This window comes from Bison bison, unplaced genomic scaffold (assembly GCF_000754665.1).
Source record: "Bison bison bison isolate TAMUID 2011002044 unplaced genomic scaffold, Bison_UMD1.0 scf7180017864177, whole genome shotgun sequence".
NCBI lineage: Eukaryota > Metazoa > Chordata > Mammalia > Artiodactyla > Bovidae > Bison > Bison bison.
The window spans coordinates 1709342-1722453 of record NW_011494749.1 but is presented as its reverse complement, the minus strand read 5'-3'; the positions used below and the strand labels follow the sequence as shown (position 1 = coordinate 1722453).

The following is a 13112-nucleotide window of genomic DNA, read 5'->3' as shown; positions in this document are numbered from 1 at the left end:
TCTTTTCAAATGAGTCAACTCTTCACATCAGTTGGCCAAAATATTGGAGTTTCAGCTTCACCATCAGTCCTTCCAGTGAACACTCAGGACTGGTTTCCTTTAGGATGGACTGGTTGGATCTCCTTGCAGTCCAAGGGACTCTCAAGAGTCTTCTCCAACACCACAGTTCAAAAGCATCAATTCTTCAGTACTCAGCTTTCTTTATAGTCCAACTCTCACATCCATACATGACTACTGGCAAAACCATAGCCTTCACTAGATGGACCTTTGTTGACAAAGTAATGTCTCTGCTTTTTAATATGTGGGATCTTTAGTTACAGGCATATGAAGAAGCTCCCAGTTGCAGCATGTGGGATCCAGTTCCCTGACCGGGAGTTGAATCCAAGTCCCCTGCATTGGAAGTGTGGAGTCCTAGCCACTGGGCTACCAGGGAAGTCCCTGCCAAATCTTTTCTTTCTCTTCATTCACATAGTTCCCTGAAAGCTCAACTGTCATAAAAATCCTTCTAATTTTATTCAACTTGCCTCTTCTTTTTTTTTTTCTTGCCAGGCAGGCTTGAGTTGCATCAATACTGAGCTATTTTCAGTCAAATAATATGCCTTCAAACATTTTGGTACTTGTTAAATGTGTTCTAGACAAAATTTTAACCACCTGCTTTTCTGTATGTTCTGTACCAGCTCACATCATCATTGTGGGCTGATAGTTCATTAAAATGGGGACCTGAGGATGTTTGTTTGAGAATAACCTGTGGAAAACTCTCCTCCTACCTGCCCGCGCCACACCCCCCATCCTAACTAGCATGTAGAAATTATAATTTTGATTAGTTCTGAAAAATACCCAGTTCAGGCAAACAAAGTGAAAGTCACTCAGGCGTGTCCAACTCTTTGTGACCCCATGACTATACAGTCCGTGGAATTCTCCAGGCCAGAATACTGGAGAAGGTAGCCTTTCCCTTCTCCAGGGGATCTTCCCAACATAGGGATCGAACCCAGGTCCCCTGCATTGCAGGCGGATTCTTTACCAGCTGAGCCACAAGGAAAACCCCAAAATACTGGAGTGGGTAGCTTATCCCTTCTCCAGGGGATCTTCCTAACCCAGAAATTGAACCGGGATCTCCTGCATTGCAGGCGGATTCTTTATCAACTGACCTATCAGGGAAGCCCTTTCAGGAAAAGAACTGAGAATCAGTAATGACTTTTCCTGTCGGGAGCCGCGTTAGGCATTACTGATAAAATGGAGGCACGGACCCAGACCCCTCTCCTCATTCCACAGGCACGGTCCCGGGATGAAGGAGTTAGGACTTGTAATTCTGACTTGTCTTTTCCTCTCCTTGGCTGAGTTGACTGAAAAGGAATATTAAGGTGCTTATTGCTCTTGAGAGGACCATGAGAAGGCACAAAGCCTTCTGCGGCTGTGCTCAGAGAATAATTCATAAAGTTAATCATTGACATTTGTTTAAGGACTTTACAAGAGTGTTCCAGGATGAGCACATAGGCCACAGCTTGAGGCCATAGGAGGGATTGCTGTCTGAAGCCTGTTTGTGAGGAAAATGTTTATGGCAAAAGAGTTTGCTGAATTTAGGTCTAAGGAATAATTAAAATAGTTAGAAGCTAAAGATTCAAGGAATGTTGTAGTGTTAGCATATTCTACTATAGCTTATAGAAATTAGGGACTTTAGAGATATTATTAGCTAGAAGCCCTTTCTAAGAAATAGTGAATTTAGGATACTAGGGGCAAACAGGACGTAGAAAGATAAGAAATAAACTGAGGAATGTGGTATGCAGCCCAGACATTAGCATGAGTTACAGTGTATTCACAAGGACACATGAGAAAAAGTAGATAAGAGAATCGCTGAGGAAGGAACTCCTTTTGAGGGGCAACAGTGATTTATGGAGACAACAAATCTGGGTTAGGGGGAACTGAAAATGTCAAATCTCTGACCTAATGCTTTTGTAAAAGTATAAAAGAGAATCTTAAGCTTGAAATAAATATGCAGTGCAAGAAATATGAATGAGAGGCTGCATTGATACTCTCGGACACCCCTTCAGCCTGATTCCCTGGCTGCTGGAGCTGGACTCCGGCATTTTCCTCGCCTAGGTTCTGACCCTCTTTGTTCAGGTACCTGAATGTGTGTGGCCTCTTGTGGCCCAGTTATGTGTCACATGCCCAGTCTCTAAAGTTTTGCTGTGGAGATTAATCTGTACCCCATACCTGGATGCTCTCTTTCTTCACTACTCAGCTAGTTTAATTTCTTCTCTGACACCTGCTTCCCGGGCATTGTTTCTGCTAGCCTTTCCTAGCCCCTTTCAGGCTGTGTGTGTAGTTAGCCTTGCTGAGCTCTGGGGCCGTGGATTCTTTCTCATCCTGCAGTCTAAAGCTTTGAAATTTGTAGGACCCTTGCTAGGTTGATCTCAGTTAAGTACAGTGATACTTATTTTATAAATAAATAAATTTATATTTATTGTTTGTTAAAGCTTCACACAATCCCTTGGTGTGGTTTCTTTCTGTATTCTGTCTGCAGTTTATGACCCTAGTGCCTCAGTGCCTAATAAACTGCACTGAAGCATTGCCAACTGGTATCAGTCTCTTCTGCTGCTGTACTGTTTATTGTGGGACTTCTACTTTAATAACTTTTAGAAGGTACCAAATTTGATATTCCATCAAGGTTGGTAAATGGTTTTAAAAAATTATAAATGTATTACCATGGACATGGTTTTTTGATGATAATCAGATTTGATCTTTTAAATTTTTTGTTGTCTAAATGTCAGTTTTTGCCATTATGGTTTGCTTAGTGTTTTTAGAATGTTAAAGGATGGGAGTCATTCTTGTTCGGAAGCCAATATAAATATATACAAAAATGTAAATGAAATTTAACTAGTAAACTTGAGAAAATGAGTTTTAGATGCTGTTTTGGTGATTTCTATGTTTGCTTAGATTGAACTTAAGAAATTTTATTCCTTTTCACCCAATATCAAGAGATTGTATAAGAAAATAAGATTTGCTGTTGTTACCATTATTTGTAGAGCTTGCTGCTATTTTAGCCCTATAGGGTATACATTAGAATTCGGTTAGCTGTGTTTTGTGGAACAACAATTTATCAAGTCCTAATTAGGTGAAGAGTATAATTTCGTATGTGATATTTGCTGGTGCTAATAGTGCCAGTGCAGCGATAACTTCATTGATCTCCACTGGTGAAATGTTATTATACTTGCAAGTAAATGGCTCTTTTAGTGTTGCATTTCTATTTAAGTAGTTAATTATAAAGAACATTCAAAGAATTTTAAATCACATTATTCAGTTTTTGAGCTCAGTGGATCTTTTTCTAAATCAGTTTTTAATTTTTGCAAGTTCATTTTCAGTTTAGAGTTTTAAACGTTTGAGGGTAGAAAACATTTGATACTTAGTCTAGTCGTTGCCCTCATACCATTTAAAAGAACAACAGCTAGAGGGTCACATACGATAAAATTTCTTGCGGTCCTGGATCCTTATGTAAGGAAGAATTTGTAAGAAAAGGTTGTGAGGAGCAGAAATATGTTGCTGTTAGTGCGTGTTTTGCCAGTCAGTGTCCAAAAATTAAAGCCTCTGAGGCCACACCTTGGGCTTTACTTCCTGTGAGAGAAACCAGCCCCGCTTCCTTGACTCTGAGTTCTCAATAGATACACAGTCTGTACTGTTCCCATAGATATACAGTCTGGTCTGGTCCAGGGAAGGCTGCAGAGCATCTGAACCTCTGCAGGTATGGATCCCAACAAACTGGGAGATTCTTAAAGAGACGGGAATACCAGACCATCTTACCTGCCTCCTGCGAAACCGGTATGCAGGTCAAGAAACAACAGTTAGAACCAGGCATGAAATAACCGAGTGGTTCCAAACTTCAGCACCCCAGGCTGCATCACCATCTCCCAGAGTTTGCTCAAATTCATGTCACCATCCATAGTGATTATGGAACCCAAGAAAATAAAGTCTGTCGCTGTTTCATTGTTTCCACATCTATTTGCCGTGAAGTGATGGGACTGGATGCCATCATCTTTGTTTTTTGAATGTTGAGTTTTAAGCCAACTTTTTCACTCTCCTCTTTCACTTTCTCAAGAGACGCTTCAGTTCCTCTTCGCTTTCTGCCATAAGGATGGTGTCATCTGTATATCTGAGGTTATTGATATTTCTCCCAGTAATCTTAATCCAGCTTGTGCTTCATTCATCCCAGCGTTTCTCATGATGTAATCTACATAGAAGTTCAATAAGCAGGGTGACAATATATAGCCTTGACGTATTCCTTTCCCAGTTTGGAACCAGTCCATTGTTCCATGTCCGGTTCTAACTGTTGATTCTTGACCTGCATACAGGTTTTGTAGGAGACAGGTAAGGTGGTCTGGTATTCCCGTCTCTTTAGGAATTTTCCACAGTTTATTGCGATCCAGACAGTCAAAGACTTTAGAGTAATCGATGAAGAGAAGTAGATGTTTTTCCTGGGATTCTCTTGCTTTTTCTATGATCCAATGGATGTTTGTATTCCTAACACTAGACATCAGAAATGAAAAAAAATGGTAAAGAAGTTCATATTTATTTATGGGTATAATAATACATGCATTGACGATGAAGCAGCAGCAGTATGATTCCTTATAGTAGCTTCCTGTGATTGTGACTGCTTCACAGGAACCTAGCCTATACTTAGGGCAAGTACGCTATTGGAAACATTGTTGCATTAAAAAAAAAAAATCACTTACCTGTGATAATATGCTTATGAACAGTTTTTCCAAATACAGGAGAGAGGCATAAGTGTTAGTCACTCGGTCGTATCTGACTCTTTGTAGCCACGAGGCTCCTCTGTCCATAGGCAAGAATATTGGAGTGGGTAGTCATTCCCTTCTCCAGGGAATCTTCTCGACCCAGGGATCAAACCTGGTTCTTCTGCATTGCAGGCAGATTCTTTACAGTCTGAGCCACCAGGGAGGCCCCTGCTGCTGCTGCTAAGTCAAGTCAGTCATGTCCGACTCTGTGCGACCCCATAGACGTCAGCCCACCAGGCTCCACCGTCCCTGGGATTCTCCAGGCAAGAGCACTGAAGTGGGTTGCCATTTCCTTCTCCAATGCATGAAAGTGAAAAATGAAAGTGAAGTCAGTCAGTCGTGTCCGAATCTTAGCGACCCCATGGACTGTAGCCTACCAGGCTCCTCCGTCCATGGGATTTTCCAGGCAAGAGTACTGGAGTGGGGTGCCATTTCCTTCTCCGAGTGTAGCATAATGAATGGTAATGTAATTCTTTGAAAGGAATGTTGTAAAATGCTAAGAAAACTAACATAGTATTAATTTTTATTAAATATCACTCACCTCATGCCTGTGTAAGGTTAGACTAGTATCTGCATGTTTTATGAATTGATGACCGCTTTTATTAATTTTCTTGATTGATTGATTTACTTTAATTAATTGTTTATTTTTGGCTAGTTCTTTGTTCCTATGCGAGGGCTTTCTCTAGGTGCAGCAAGTGGGGACCACTCTGTAGCTGCGGTGCCAGGGCTTCCCTGCCCTCGCGGGGCTTCTCTTGTGGAGCACAGGTTCTAGGGCCTGTGGGCTTCCTGGTTGCAGAGCGTGGGCTCTGTAGTTGTGACACTTGGGCTTAGTTACCCTGTGGCGTGTGAGATTTTCTTGGAGCAAGTGAACCTGTGTTTCCTGCATTGGCAGGCGGATTCTTTACCGCTGAGCCACCAGGGAAGTCCTTACTTGATATTTCTAAGCTACAGGGTTCATCTGTAAATATTTTCAATTGTTGCAAACCTCCAGAAAATTTCCAGTATATTGTATTTAAGTCTAGATAAAAGTGGACCCGTTAAGTTCAAGCTCATGTTGTTCAAAGGTGAACTTGGTTCAGTGAATGCAAGTTTGACCTTACTCTGCTTTCAGAGTTGACAGTTGACCGTGTAGTTCTAGGTTGACTGTCATGTCTCCTCTTGGATGGCATTGCTCTGTCATCTTAGCATGCGGTATTGCTGTTCATCTGTGATTCCAACGCAGATTCTGGTTTCTTTGGTGTGCTTATACTTCGTTCCTGTAAATGGTGGTAGTCTTCTCATGGCATTACTTAAAAAAAAAGTTAAGTATGCTGGTAATTCAATCAGGACACTCATTCTTACTGGACACTTAGTAAGGGGAAATTTTCTTGAATCATTTCTTTGGTAAGTCTTTCCTTCTCCCCCTTCTCCCCTCCCTGCACCACTCCCCCTCCACACACACACAAAAGACATAAGAGAGTCTGTTTTCTTTATTGTTTCTTTCTGGAACTTTTATTAGTTGGATGTTGGACCACATGAATTCTTCTTTAATTTTTTAATTGGTTTTCAGTTGTCTTAATTTTGGGGAGATTTCATTAGTGTTGTCTTCTAATTCTTCTATTAGTTTTTTTTTTATTTGTGTTATCAAATTTGAAATGTGTTAACACTATTTGTTTTCTGATTATACTATTTTTAAATGGAGTATTCTGGGATTCAGTTATTGAATTATAGACAGACTTTTGATGCTTTTCTCCTGCTTTTTTGATCTCACCCCACTTTTCCTTTCTCACAATACTTGGTAGCTTCAAGGATTGAGTCAGTACATGCTCTGTGCTACACTTCTCCATAGCATCCCTTTCTGTACACACATAGATTGTCACTTCCTCCTCGTGACTGTGTGTAGTTTATTTTTTTTAACATCTCCTTTCCATCTTCTAAAACTGTTATTGTTGAGAATCTTCCATTGTTGCTTCATTTTTTATTGTCATTGAAATGTTGGTATATTTTCATTGCTATTTTGGTGTGATTTCTTGGGGGAAGAAAGATACATAAGATATATGCATTGTTTCATCTGCCATCTTAAAATTGGAGTTCTTCCTTTGAGGCCTAGGTAACTAAATGTTATGGTTGTAATTCATATTGCAAGTTAAATGTGTAAGTTTAAAATCAAATTAATTTGAACAAAATATTGAATTAAAGCCTGATTCAGTCTATCTTAATAACCAAAATAGATAATACAGTTTGTAATAATGCCTTTTTTGAATTTTATTTGTGTAGAAGAAATTGAGGAAGAATCTGAAACAACAGTTGAGGCTGACTTGACCGATAAACAGAAACATCAGTTGAAACATAGGGAACTCTTTTTGTCGCGCCAATACGAATCTCTGCCCGCAACACATATCAGGTAAGAACTGTTTAGAAGTTGGTCTGATGTTTTGAGTAATACTATGACAACTGAAAGAAACAAAACTAAAACAACCTTTGGGAAGCATTTTCCAAACTCAACAATCTTGCTCAAATCAGTTCACTAAGGGCTTCATTATGTAGTCTTATCTTGAAAATTTATAGTTTATATTAGCATTTTAAAGCCCCGCACATGTTATGCAGTCAGGTAACCATGTTGGCTTTTTAATCTGGACTTTTCCAATCGTTTAAGTTATCTATTAGCATCTTGCAGAACAGTGTCCAGCAGACACCATTTTGGGAAATGCTGGTCTTCTCCAGATTCCTAGAAAAAAATGTAGTTATTAGGGTCCAAGAACTAGAATCCAAGATCTGGTTCCCAGACAAGTGTCTCTTGACTTTGTAGGATACAGGACTTTTTTTTTTATTTATTTATTTTGGGGGGCCTCTGGGATGAAAACTTTGTATTCTTTACTGCTCACTCACTTGCATCTGCTCTGGGCATTGATGGAATGAAAAGTGAAATTCAGTCCCTGGTTTGTATTTGGGGAGAATGGTGGTTGGTCTTTTCATCTGCTGGTGGTAAGATTTAGGCATAGATGAAGGTCTTTTTAAGTGTTGTCTGCAGTAGGTGCATCTTAGAGGTATAACAGAATGTTTGAACTCAGAAAACAGGCAGTTACTGACTCTCAGTGTCGGAAAGCTTCAGAAGGAGTTGGCATTTACTCAGCCTTTGAGAGATTAGGGGGCATCTTTCAGGTAAAAGGAAACAGGTGAGCATGGGTGTGGGCAGGGAGCAGCTTGTGCCCAGGGCGGTGGGTGTAGGGGGATGCGGTGTTTTTGTCCCCTTGTGTTAAAGAAGTTCTTCAACTTTTGTTCACAATCTTTATTCTTTTATTCAGCCCTTCACTAGTTATGCTTGTCTTTAAAGCTGTTTATATATGGAAATAAAACGTAATAACTTTATTTAAAAAAATTGTCCCTTCCTCTTTAGTCCTGAATGTCGATATTGTATCTAAGTGTCTTCTTCGGGCTCAAACACGTTTGGAGAATTCCTGAAACTCTGGTTTGGTCTTCACAACACTCCATAATTCCCCTGACCTTTGTTTATCTTGTACTTCTCTTTTCAGAAATGGACGCAGAGATCTTCTAAGACAGGAAATGTATGACTAGATACATACTAGATGAAAAGATACTAGAATCTCTTTTTTCCAAATCTTTTCAGAGAGCTTGATCCTCAATAGTTAACATCATATATAATTCCTTTTTTTTTGTTTTTTTAGGGAGCACTGTGCTTAGATTGGTGAGAGTTAGTATTAATATGTTCTGTGTGACTTAGGGTCCTTTGTTAGAAAAGATAATCAGGCCAGATAATGTGGGAACAGTCATTTAACCTAAAAATAGGGGTATTTCAAAAAATAGGAAAGTAAGTTACTTTTTGCTGAAAGAGATGAAACATGAATACATATTTTACAATTTTCTTAAAGATACAGGTAACTAATAAATGCTGAAGAGCCATATGCATTTATCATTTAATTGGAAGAAGCTAGAATATAAAGATTCATTTTAAGCTCAAGAAGTTATGTGGCCAGTCATAAGACTCTTGCCAGAATGAGAATCTGACAAATGGTTTTAAAAATGTATCCAAAACACACAAGTATATTTTTAATTTACCCTCCTGATAGCTTGGAATCTGTTTATAAGAAATGTTGGTTTCCTTTAACAGATTGCTTGGAATGGAAAAACTAGTGAAGTATTTTTCATCTTTCACAAAGACTGAGAGAGTATATTACAGTGGAATTATCAAGACATCCCTTTGTTGAACATGGAAATTACATAGACTACACGATCATTCAGTCATGTTGAACACATTTTCTGAATATATTCTCAGTTAGGGAGCTCACTAACTGCTTGATTAAAAAATAACAAGGTCCCCAGCTTGTAAACTTAAGGAATTTACCCTGTGCCATTCTTTTGAATTATGAAGAAGAGATATAGACATTTGAGGCATTTGTTTTTGGATTTTTTTTGTTCTCAGAGTTGAGAGGTTGTAGTGTTTTCTCACCTTTGGCTCTCATTTTCAAACAGCTGAATGAAATTAGGGGCAGTCTCTGGCCAGAGCACGACACTGTGCTAACCAGCCCTCATGTTGATGTAGAGCAAGTGCACTTTGGAGTGGTCTTGACATTTTGCTAATATTGAAGTCATACCCTATCTGTTGTGCTGTAACAGGAGAAAATTACTGAAGTCCCATTGTTCTTTGGCAGCAAAGAGGGGTAATTTGATGAATACTGGCTTTTTATTCTCAGAGACATTATCGAGTGCCCAGAATCTCCTTGGTGCTGTGTGGAACAGAGGAGAAAACCTGACTGAGGCATTCCTAAGGTCTTTTGTAGTTTTTGTGATCTATAACATTAACCAGATGCTACAGACTTCCAAAGTGGCCGGAAGAGACGACTTTTCAGGACTTCTTTTCATTTCAATGAAAGAGAATGAATAGGACCAGGACAGTTCTGGGTGGAGTTAGCGATTCACCTTTTGTTTGTGAGATAGGTGGGGTTTGAACATGAGAATTCCTTTGGAACATTATTTGGGGAATGAAGGCGAGAGACAGCGTGCTTCCTGCATAGTGCCTTAGGTCACTAATAATAGATTGTATGCTGCATGGGTTATATAAAGCACTGTAAAATGTATTTTTATGCTAGCTAGACCCATCATAGTGTGTGTGTGTGGGGGGTGTGTGTGTGTAAAATACTGTGTTCAGTTATATACAGTCCATGTTTATTGAACTTGGCTTTTAAAAATTGTAGTATTTATTGAGCCTTTATGATAAGTGTTATTCCATTTGCTTTACATGTATTTTATTTGATCTTCATGATGAGTTTGTAATGTGCGTATCAGAGATAGAAAGCTACATTTTAGTAGCTTGTTGGGTAGATAGGCTCTTTAATTTCCTATTTCTTTTTTCACATAATTTTTTTTGTTTACTCAAGTTGAATGGTCAGAATTGCATTAAAAACTGAGTGAAGCATATAAACTATACTGTTATACAGTGTTAGAGATATAAATAGTGACTGGGAACTAGCGACTTGATTGAGTGCCTAAGTTTGTGGATGTGTCTTGCATTTGGTCCAGTGTCACTTTTTCCTTACCTTGAAAGCACAAAGCTTATTTTTTTTAAAAGCTAATTACAGCATTGTATATGTAGTGATTAATACCACTTCTCTGCCTCTAGGGTAGCCAGTTAGTCATATTTAATTAGCACCAATCCTTTCCTGCTTGCCAACCTTGGGATCTGGGTCACAGCCTTTGAAGTCATGCTTCATTGTGTCTTAAAAGGATTTTGTTAGGTACCTGTTGATTATTGGCTCCACCGTGTCCTGTCATAAGGGCTTTTGGACTAGATGATTTCTCCAAGTCTTGTTATGAGCAGTGAGTAGTGATAGAGCAACCATTATATCTGTGTCGTTAGACCTGGCCCTTGCTCAGAGCATCACTGGTGAGGATCCTGCCTTCCTCATTGCTTAACCTTGACAAAATCCAGAGAAATTCTTACAGAACCTAAATTTAGTGTCAGTAGTAGGTCTTCAGGGCTTCCCTGGTGGCTCAGTTGTTAAAGAATCTGCCTGCAATGAGGGAGACCTGAGTTTGATCCCTGGGTTGGGAAGATCCCCAGGAGGAGGGCATGGCAACCCACTCCAGAATTCTTGCCTGGAGAACAGGCTGGGGGCTGAGATCCATGGGGTCCCGAAGAAGAGTCAGACACAGACACGACTTGGTGACTAAGCACGGGACAGCGCAGTAGGTCTTAAAGATAGAGATGCACATAGTGTCAAGCTGTCTCTTAATGACAGGGTGCTTCAGAGAAAACCTTACATTCTTTTTCCTCTTAAACAATTTTTAGCTTGGGATTCCAGAATGTGATTATGGTTATCTCCATCCTCACCATCATTGCGCCATAGAAGACTGGCTACAGCCACAGTTTATAATGAACTTTTCTTGGTTCAAGCAATGCTATGTTGCTTCTGCATTCTCACCTCCAAAATAAGGAGCTTTCTTAACTCGGTTAAAAAAGTATGTTAAGCAGCTGTTAAAAATCTTGAGTTTTATGTGTAATGTGTCTAGGTTCTTCACATCAGACATCATCTTGGAGTGTAAGACTCTAGAAACTCATTATCTCTTTTCTTTCTCCTGCTTGCTGTGGAACACAGTACCCAGTAGTCAGTCAGACTTTGAAGTTTTCATAGTTTTCATTTAATTTTATTTTTGTCCTTTAAGTAAATAAAAATCATCAACAGAATAATCTTCTCTCAAGTACTCCTAACCTTAAATGAAGTTTTAGGTTGTGTGCCTTTCTCTGTTTGTGAAAATTAAAGATTGATGTATGGAATCCCAGGTTGCTCAGGACTCTGAGGGAAAGTGAGATATTCAGAGTGAACATCGAGCTTTTATATGCAGGGCTAGGCTGAGCATAGGAAGTCTATTCTGTATACATATTATTCGTCACCAAACAAAATGAATTTACAAGCCATAGATAGCAACCATGAGAAAGGGGGAAATGGAAGAATTTCTAGCCAATAAGAGGTATTTGGTGGGTAGAATACTGAAGTTCTTGTCTTAACACCCAGTGTTGATGAGGACAGGGAAACAGATAACTCTTAGATATTCAACTGTTAGTACAGTCCGAGAAATAAAATTTTAATGTGTGAATATCCTTTGACCGAGCAATTCCACTTTTTGATTTTATCTAACAGAGGCTCTTAGGAAAGGGTGTAGAAATATATATACTGATACGTTCATTGAAGAATTGTTGTGTGTACTGAATTTTAAAGATATTTGTTGCAAATAAATGAGATTTTCATTCCTAAGTATGAGTCTGCATCATAAATGTAAATAGGAATTTGGTATTTGATAGATTTCAGGATTATTTTACTATCAGAAAATGCAAGCAACTGTCATATTTATGCTTTTCTATATTTCTACCTTTTTTGAAGTGAGAACATTTTAGGCATATAATGAAAGAAGTAGTACTTAAAAATTTGTCTATTAGATAGGGAAAATGCCAGTTTTGTGTTCATTTTAACTCCATGCCCTGCCTGACAATCTGGCTGGTTTTAATGAAGACAGAATAGGCAGGAATCTACTAAAAACTAAAATCTTCTTTATCCCCCCTTCCGCAGTAGTAGTAAAGTGGTAACATTGGCTACTGTTATATTAGCTACATTTGATAGCTGACCTATAGATTTAGGGGTACATTTTCCAAATATTTTTTTGCAAAATGCTGTTTCCTTCGACAATTATCGTGTCAATTCACATTCCCATCACAGTACATTATGAATATGCCCATTTTGCTGTTTCTTGAAAAATACTGCATATTAAAATTGAATATTACTACATATTAAAATTGTAAAATAAACTTTTATTGTTTATTTTATGATAATGGAAGAATTATAATTTACTGTTGAAATGGGGGGATAAAAACATGAAAAAAGATGCAGACACAAACCCCTGTAATCTCTCCACCCAGCGCACTGACATTTTGGTGTGTCTCCAGTGTGTTTTTCTTTTCTTATCTTGTGTGCGTTCTTTGGGCTTGGACTGTGCATTGTTGGGAGTTTACTGTATGGCAGAGGAGCTACACTCCCCAAGTGCAGCTTCTTCCCTTGTTAAGTGGTGTTTATTCTTCAGTGCTGCTATTGTCATCTTTGCTCTTTCTAGGTTGGTTTGTTTTTAAATATGTGAGAAATATGGTTGGAAAATGAATGATGGAACAGTAGGAGGAGAGGGGGAGGACAGTTAAATAAAAGCTGGAAAAATTCCATTCTTGAGACATTAACAGACATGCCTGATAGGTTTGATATAGCTGAAGTAGTGGAATGAGAGTAACAATACTTTGGGCAACTGCCTGTCTGTCCAGTGGTTAGGAGTTGGTGCTTTCACTGC

The 13112-nt window shown here is 38.9% G+C and overlaps 1 protein-coding gene across 4 annotated transcripts in view; it reads left to right on the top strand.

Annotated features, from left to right (window-relative positions):
• Positions 1–13112, top strand: part of MTA3 (metastasis associated 1 family, member 3) — a 211343-nt gene that overhangs the window by 92565 nt on the left and 105666 nt on the right. For all 4 annotated transcript variants that reach the window (XR_825501.1, XM_010842311.1, XM_010842310.1 and 1 more), the window contains exon 4: positions 7044–7170. Coding sequence is in view for 3 of the 4 variants with exons in the window: in XM_010842311.1 (XP_010840613.1) it covers positions 7044–7170 (127 nt within the window). In the remaining variant the exon portion in view is untranslated. The remainder of the gene's footprint in view (positions 1–7043; positions 7171–13112) is intronic.